A 9,594-nucleotide genomic window follows, 5' to 3' on the forward strand; every position below is an offset into this window, starting at 1 on the left:
AACAAAATATGTTAATTACTTATTTTGTTATAAATATTATCAACATATTAGGTTGCGCCTAAAATATTATCAAAGTTTAAGATGATGAGACCTTAGAATCTCACAACAATAAAATAAGTTAAATACTTATTTTGTTATAAATAAATATTAATGTATTAAGTTGTGCCCAATAATGTTATTGTGAATAAATAAGTAGGTTGTGATATGGAATGTTAAAGTTGTGTTTAATGAAATCGGTCGCGATTTAATATGTAATTGTATCTTTGGATGAAAATTGTTTTTAAAATAAATACCGATACTACTATGATATGATGATCGATACTTTAACAAATATCGATATTGTTTCTATGATGTTCGATATTTTAACATTTTAGAAACTTGTTAATTTGAAGAAAAACAATTAAAATGTTAAGATCATAAGTTACTTATTTAAAAAATTCCATTAAAATATATTTGTAAAAATATTGATACTTATAGAAAATATCAATACTTCGATTTCTCATTCTTTCTTATAAGTAACCATTATTGTTTTAACTAAGGTAACCGATTAAAAAAGAGGCGAAACGTGATTAAAAGTATCAAAAATCTTATACTCAATATTGATACTTAGTGTAGATGTATGGAAATTATTAATATTGATACTTAGGTGGCGTTTGGTTCGCAGGAATCCATTGGAATTAGGGGGAATTGGAATCCAATTCTACCACTTTCTTATGTTTGGTTCAAGTTTTCAAAGGGAATTGCAATACCTCATGACTTCAACTTTCTATCAAATGAGGGAAACTGAATTACATCCATTCTATGATGGAATTCAATTCCCTTGTTGGAGGGAATTGAAATTTGACCATACTACCCTTATCAATCTTTTGGTAACTTATACATATATTGAATAAAAATATTTTTTTATTATTTCGTGTCGGGTCGGGTCGGGTGAAACTTTATTTTGGTCCAGTCGGGTCGGTTTTTTTAAGTGTGATATTCGGGTCGGGTCGAGTTCGGGTTTAGGGTGAAAAATACCCAAACCGACCCGAAAATATATATAATTTTACCTTATATATTTAGGAATAATTACAATAAACCCCTCTATATATAATTTTTTTAATTAATTCATTATTTTTATTGAATAAAAATATTTTTTTTATTATTTCGAATCGGGTCGGGTTTCTAATTCATATATTCGGGTCGGGTCGGGTGAAACTTTATTTTGGTCGGGTCGGTTCGATTTTTTTAAAGTGTGATATTCGGGTCGGGTTTAGGGTGAAAATACCCGACCCGACCCGGCCCAAAAAATATATAATTTTACCTTATATATTTATAAATAATTACAATAATAACCCTCTATATATAATTTTTTTAATTAAGTCACTGTTTTTATTGAATAAAAATATTTTTTTATTATTTCGGGTCGGGTTTCTAATTCATATATTCGGGTTGGGTCGGGTGAAACTTTATTTTGGTCGGGTCGGGTCTCAGATGGAGGTTCCCTTGTTATCAGGTCGGGTTGGGTGGACCAAAAACCTGACCTAACCCGACCCATGACCATCCCTAATTGGGATGATTTTAACTTATGATGTTTATTAGCATGATTTTTATAATTTATTGAAATGAATAATCAATCAATAAAATTAAATTTTAATATTTTTTAATTTTTATAATATATTGCTAGATGTAATTTATAAAACAAACTAAAATTAAGCAAAAAAACAAGAAGGGCAATCCTGTCATTTTACATTTACTGAAATCAAATTCATCTGACATGTCTGCGAACCAAACAAAATATGGAATTGAATTCCAATTCAATTTCCTGCCAACCAAACAGAATGTGGAATTGGATTCCAACTCTTGCTCTTGACAGATTCCAATTCCTTCACAGATTCCAATTCCCTCAGAAATATTCTAGCGAACCAAACGCCACCTTAGTGTATATGTATTGATGCATATTTAAGAAAATTATTAATACCGATATCGATGCTTTAGATTTTTAGATTTTTGATGATTGTTATCGAGACTTTAATATTTGAAAAAGTTGATAAATGTTAAAATATCGATAATTGATAACTGATGTATCGAGATTTTTGAAAAAGTAGATGAACTCCCCCTCACATCAACATACAAATATCAATACTTTCGAATTAAAAAAATTCAAATGGTTAAGTTGTAAATATTTTACTGTTTAGATTATTATTATACCTTTAAACATATCAATAACTAGTTTAATGTAATAGGTTGCGTCTATTTTATTTTAATTGGTTGAGTTGTAAATATTTTACTGTTTACATTATTATTATTATACCTTTAAACAAACCGGTGTTAGAGCCACTGGAGCGACCCACCATAAAAATCCCGAAAAAAATAAAATTTCTGTTAAAGCGCGTAAAATCATATAACAATTTATATTTTAAAAGTAGACTTTAACAATATCCAAAATTAAAACATGTTTCAGACTCGGATATAAAAACAAAATACAACATACATGCCCCCTAATCACATGCACCGTACTCCATAAGTATCGCCAGTTGAACTCCTATACTAATGTCGATAGCTGAACTGGTGCAATTCTTTTAACCTGAAATGGAAAGTAAAAGAGTGAGCTTTGGGAAGCTCAGTAATACAAAACTAGCAAGTGATGTTAAAGGACATGCATATAATAGACAAACATAAAAATTTTCCTTATTGATTCAGACGTCTACAACTTTTCAGGATGAGCTGAGGTTTCACTGATATTTCTTCGAATAAAAGACATGAAGATTTCAGTTCAGAGGAAATATTTAGAGGACTTAGTTTAGGAGATCGAAATAGGATGTCTAGTATGTTCCAACCAAAACAATGAAAAGGTACGTATATTTTTAAAACAATAACAATTTAAAACATATTTTAAAACCATAATAAAACCCTCCAACCGAACATCTTTATGTAGTTCTCCAGAACTGCATCCATAAGGACTTGCCTTAAGCACACAACAAATGAGCCACCCTAAGGGAGTACCTTGGGGCCTATCTAAGGGTCTCCTTAGGTCTATAAGGAATTACCAACTTGATCAGAGTTGAACCTCCATACTTCAGAATCCTAGCCATACAATATCCAGTAGAAATCAGATTTAACAGTAAACTGTAATATCAAGATCATGATCCAGTTAAATATCGTATGAGTGACCATGAAATAAACCACATAATTGTCATCCACCCCGTACACCATATGCATCCTATGATTTACCCAAGAGAGTGTCTTGGGACCTTAAAGCCTACCCTAGGTAACCTTAGGTCCGTAAGGAATTACCAACTTGATCAGATCTGAACCTCTATACTCCAGCCTACATAGATAATGTCTCAATAAAACAGTTCAAGTAGTAACCAGTAAATCCCATGATCCATAAATCAAGAACAATTATATTTTCCAGTGAAAACAAGATATCATAAAACACATATCATGTAGTCGTAGTTCATAAACAGTATATCAAAACATCAGTAAATTCGTAATTTCGGAAAATCACGTTTTAAATAAGGAAAAACATTTGCATATCACATAAGGAACACACTAGAGGATCTATTATTTCTTTGGAGGTATTTGGTATTTATCAAGTATGGTACCATTGACTTTTTGTAAATTGATAGGATTTCAGAATCTAGATCATATATTATTTGGGTATTTTTTGGAGGCACTAAGTAGTCAGGAAGGTACTCAGAATCTTTTGCATCAAAGTTACTTAAGATTTCAACCATGTCAAGAGTGATTCCATTATTCCGACAAACAGAAGTATTTCAGACATTTTGATTCTTGGACGATTCTCAGTAATTTAACTCAATAAGGGTAGAGAAATGATTATGGTAATTAAAGTTCATGTTGATTTATCAGGATATCGAGTCAACTCGAATTGAACAAATCCTAGCACTGTGATACATGTCAACCAGTCAAACCGATACACTTCAAGGATATTCACACTTTAATACTGACATCAATAGCTGAACTGATCATGATCATCTTCTGAATCATTGTTGAATGGATCTTAAGAAGACAAACATGTATTCCCTCCCCAGTATTGATTGCACTAATTAAACGAACCTCCTTTATAATCAACATTAATCGAATCTTTACATGATGAACAAATATTTTGGTGATGTTTAATTTATTCATGAATTGCAACAATATCCACTTATTTTAAGTCATTATAGAAACGAACCGCTTCAACAGTCGAGGTTAATTCAATCATCTTAGACTTCAAGGTATTATGTTTCCTTTAGAGTTCAAAGTATTTTGGTCATTTGAATATTGAAGGTTATTTTAGTTATTTCGCAGCTTGAAGGCATTTCGGTAATTCTGATCAATTCAAACATATGTACATTTTTTCTGGTAATTTGGTTAGATATAACCGTTCAACGTTATTTTTCATTTTTAGGGGTAATCCTGGTCTTTTAGCAGTGCAAGAGCATTTTGGTCAAATTACAATTCAAGGGTATTCCAGTTATTTCCTTCCGTCCAGTCTTTCCATTTAATTCAATTTTTCTGAATAATTCAAATATGAATAGTACTTCCAATATTTTAGTCTTTAGATGCTTGCTGATAAATCAAAAATTATAGGTCATGTACCTTCACGAATGTTAGGATCCGATTAACAATGACTATCCGAGCAGATCAGGAATTTAACAGATGAAACATTGATTTATCAAATTAAAATATGAATTCTCAAGGTATTTTCGCTCTCAGGTCAGTCCGGGCCATTTTTACCTCATAGGGGTAATTTCATAATTTTATACTCAGGTAATTTCAATATTAAAGCTTTTAGCGATGATAAATATAATTTAGTGATTTTGAGGTTATTTGCTCTTCAGAGTAACCACTGTACTTGAAATCATTTCTTATATTTCTTCCAATTCCTTTATGTAATTCAATTGAGTCTTAACCAATTTATCACTTAAACCATATTCGGTTCGAGTCCATCCATAACCAAACATGCATAAAAGACCAATCATATACATCCATGCATTTATCCATTATCAACATGTTCCATATAACATGTAAAGAGGTAGTAAAGTATTACCTCGATTTTTGTACTCGATTGATCGAACATTTAAACTCCATTCGATCACTCTCGAACTTGAATCCAAAATCCAATATTTTCACGGATACAAAGCAAACGAATTTACGTCAGAAACTGAACTTAATCGAAAAATCATATTGAATCTAAAGATAAAACACTGAAAAACAACTTACCGAGTGCGAATTTGGCAAAATAGACTTTGAATTCGGATTCAGGATGTCGAAAAACATAAAATATAACTTTTCAAAAATTTTAACTTTTCAGTCAAAGTCAATGGGTTGACTCAGACTAGTCAAATAGAACCGGTTTAGACCGGGTTGGTCGGTTCGGCCCGGTCCAGACCGTTCAAGAAGAAACCAGAGCTGAGGGACGAGCCCCACGTGTGTACGACGGTGAGTGTGGACAAATATAAGCTCGAGGTAATCAGTTGATTACTCCACAAGCAGCTAAACACCATTATCAAGCCATAATCAACTCAACATCAGCCAAAACCCATCAGAAATAAAAAGAAAAAGGCTGAAACGCTTACCCACATCGACGATCGACGAAAATGATGATGATGGGCGAAAACCAGGTCAAGTTTTGGTCGCACGGAGCTGGGAAACTTGATGGGAAGGGTAGTGAGACGAGACGGTCTTCGGATCGACCGAAATTTGTAATAAATCAAGACGTGACCCAAGTTTCTCCGGCTATCTTTGAACGGCTCCCGACGGCTAACAATAGCTTCTCTCGACGAATTATAAAAGGGGTTTTGCTCGTCCTGAGACGTCGTTTTCACTAGAATGAGCGGTGATATGTACTGTCAGTCGGAGGAGGGAGAATCGACGAAGGATAACGCGAATGGTTTCTCCCTTATTCTTCATAAACGACCGTCGATCCGGGTACACTAGGGGTCGGGGTTGGTTCGCAGGACACCACCGATTCTGCTGATGACGTGGGTGGCCGCTACAAATGGCCGGAGTGTAGTGGTCGGCGGTGGGGGTTGTTTTTGGGGAAAATAGGTTTAGGGATTATGGTTTACTTGCTTGATCAGGGGTTTATTTTCCATTAACTAAAAAGGTTTAATTCAAGGTTAAGTCCCCGAACTTTCCACAGGTTCTAAAACCAAGCTATAACTTTTAAAAATTTATAATTTGGTCCTCAACTTTCTTTTAATTAAATTTTGGGGTGTTACAGTATTGATATTTATTTTAAAAAAAGTTTGATACTTTGCAATCTACTCATTTCCTATGTTTTTTTAATTCGAAAGTATTGATATTTGTGGAAAAATATTGAAACTTTGCAACCTTATCATTTTCTATGCTTTTTTTTAATTTGAAATTATCGATATTATTGGAAAATTATTTATACTTTGTAGCCTTCTCATTTTCATTTTTTTTAAATTCGAAAGTATCTATACTTGTGAAAAAATATCAATACTTACCAATTAGATAAGTTAGTCGTTTTCGCTATTGTAATTAATATATTCGGAATAAGTCAACATTTATAGTCGCGCTAAACTGATTTTGTTAGAGTTCTTTTTAGATTTTCGACTGTGTTATTTTTTAGCCTTATATTAATATGTTTTTCCTTAAACAATCCGGGGGAAAGATATTGAAGGAAATGATTTAATTGCCGATTTGGATTTGGGTGTTGCTTGTAGAGGATGAGAGTCGAAGAGATGAGCTTTAAATGCGAAATTAGAAAATTTGGGGTTTGGCCTAAATACTTTAAATAAAAAAAATTAATAATTTATTTTAAATTAAGATAAAATTAATAAAATATACACATTTTGAGAATTATTATATTAGGTCACATCACTTTCGGTGAAGTCAATAATTTAGTCTTCATTTTAAATGCAATACTCGTTAATTCTGTTACGAACTTGGAATCTTCAATATAATAAAAATATAATATTAAATTAAACAACAAAATAATAGTGCTGGCCTATTCTCCTCCGGGTACTTTAAAAGAATCTAAAATGTCATGTCATCCATATATCCAAAAACAGATGTAAGGAAGCAAAAATTGTAGTGTGTGTTTATATATAAATCTAAATTGTAGTGGGTCGTTATGAAATTTAGTAAGGTTTATCATTATTAGATTCAAATTCTATTATACGTAAAAATCATGTATAGGTGTTGGTCTACATTTATTTAGATTTTTTGTAAATTTATTTTGATTTAGTTAAAAAATATATTATTTTTTCTCAACACTTTTTGTTTCTAATATATATATATATATATATATATACATATAATTGATCTGACGACTTTCTCTATTAGGTTTTTTTTAACCTAATTTTTTTTAATATTTTTGTGTCCCCTTCCTTTTTTTTATTTTTATTTAACCTACGACTGCATCAATTTTAATGTCAGTTATTGAAGGTGGATGATTATTAATTTTCTTTTTTTTTATATTATGTAATTTGTTTTCTTTTTTTCTTGAATTTTTCTTTTTAATTTTGAATAAGAATATTTGTCATTGTGACAATTTTTTTGTGACACGTTTCTTATGACTTTTGATACATTTTTCGCATACATTTATATTTATTTTGGTCCTCGCATAAAGAAGCTCACAATATTTTTTTTGATTGGTTTGTTGGAGGTCACATATAGTTAAATCTCATCTTTGGTAAAATATTATATGCTGATATCATCAGAATTGTGTAATGAAGAAATCTGCTAGATAGTTTGGTCCGCTATACTTCGCTCACAACTCCTTTATCACTTCGTAAAACTTCTTGTTTGACAAAGACAATGAACTTTTATAAAAGTTACCGACTTCTTTTGATGTTGAACGTCATTTTTAAGGGAATGCTTCATTTCTCTTCGTATATTTCGGTTTAATATTTTTGTTTCGTATGAGATTTTTTTAAAGATTATTCCCCATTTTTTCTTCGTACTTCAATGTGTTGTAATTTTAATTCATACCATTATTTTTAATAATGAAATCTAGTTTTGATTGTTAACAATATTTAGATATATATATATTTTACATGATTTATATTTAACATTTATGATCATATTTTAAACAATATTATATCGAAAGTTGAAAATAAAATTTATAATTAAAAGAATACAATCTAAGTTATCACAGAAATGTTTAATATTTCACTTAAAACCCAAAACCTTTTTAACTCCCAAACTCTGCTTTCTTCGATGCACTTGTCTTCTTCACATCCAACATCACTTTCTTTCTTAATGTACCTCTCTCTCTCTCTCTTTCTCTCTCCATTGGTGGTCCTCCATTTCTTCCTCTTTATATCCCTCTTCCCCCTTCCTCCATTTCTTCATCTCTCCTATCTAACATTGCTCCCTTTTTCATGTTTTCTTCTCAAACCCACAACATTTTCCCTCCCCCTCCATTTGCATTTCTACCTTGGTGAATACACTGACCCCCCAAGTCTCATTTCCGTCTTCATTTCGACGATGTCGAACCGACGGTCATCGAGGCAGTCTGCCGTAGGCGTTTCCGGGATTTCCGACGATCAAATCATTGAACTTGTCTCCAAGTTAAGGCAGCTTCTTCCGGAGATTCGCAGTAGCCGATCTGACAAGGTACTTTTAAATGCTTTTTTCTTCTTCTTTGAATTGAAGTGAAGAAAAAGAAGTTGAGTTATTACCTGCATGTGAACAGAAACTGGAAAAGAAAATTAAAGGTCTGACAACGTATGTACTACTTCCGCTGGTGCATTTACCCCATGGGAATAGTTTGTTCCAGTTAGAATAATATTAGTCTTTGAAAACACAGTCTGCAAATTTGACCCCCCAATGTCCAGGAAATGTTTGACCTTTCCTTGTCACAACAAAGTTATAAATTAACCATCATGACATGACACGGTGAATTGTCATATAACTCAATTATTTTACTTTGTAATGACATTTAGTTACTTCATATGTGATTTTTCCTTAACTGGTGCAGGTAGCAGCATCCAAGGTATTACAAGAGACATGCAACTACATTAAGAACTTGCAGAAGGAGGTGGATGATCTAAGTGAGCGTCTCTCTCAGCTCTTGGCTACCATTGATGCCGACAGTGCGGAGGCTGCTATAATTAGGAGTTTACTTATGGAATAAATAAACCAACTTATTTTTATAATAGGATTCGGTCACTAGACCAAACATAAACTAGGTTATATTTTAAGACGCATGTGCACTGTAATTACTAAGTATTATAAGATGACTTGCACTAGCAAAGCCTTTGATTGTAATGGTAAACTCATCTCCAATTTAGAAGAATATCGATTATGAGTATGTTTAAACCTTTTCATATAAATAAAAAAATATCATAATATCCATGTTTGAATTTATATTAAAATATAACTATTATATCATCATAAATTTAATTATTTATGTATATAATATATAAATATAAATTATTTTTAAGTGGATAATAATGTTAGTTGTTTGTTGGGATGAGCATGGGTTGGGTTGGGTTGGATTTTTGGTCCACCCGACCCGACCAGAGAACAATGACTCCTCCACCCGAAATACGACCCGATCCATATGAAACAAGATTTCACCCAATCCAAACCCGGTCCGATATATAATTTAAAAACCCGACCCGACCTGATTAA

The 9,594-nt window shown here is 32.0% G+C and overlaps 1 protein-coding gene across 1 annotated transcript; it reads left to right on the forward strand.

Annotated features, from left to right (window-relative positions):
* The first annotated feature begins 8,139 nt into the window (after positions 1 to 8,139).
* On the forward strand, positions 8,140 to 9,273 carry LOC120147569 (transcription factor PRE6-like). The gene is made up of 2 exons (XM_039160913.1): positions 8,140 to 8,574; positions 8,939 to 9,273. Exons 1-2 carry the CDS (start codon positions 8,176 to 8,178, stop codon positions 9,092 to 9,094), a joined length of 555 nt encoding a protein of 184 aa, XP_039016844.1. The 5' UTR covers positions 8,140 to 8,175; the 3' UTR covers positions 9,095 to 9,273.
* The last annotated feature ends 321 nt before the right edge of the window (positions 9,274 to 9,594 follow it).

This window comes from Hibiscus syriacus, unplaced genomic scaffold, assembly GCF_006381635.1.
Source record: "Hibiscus syriacus cultivar Baekdansim isolate YM2019G1 unplaced genomic scaffold, ASM638163v2 tig00110940_pilon, whole genome shotgun sequence".
Classification (NCBI taxonomy): domain Eukaryota; kingdom Viridiplantae; phylum Streptophyta; class Magnoliopsida; order Malvales; family Malvaceae; genus Hibiscus; species Hibiscus syriacus.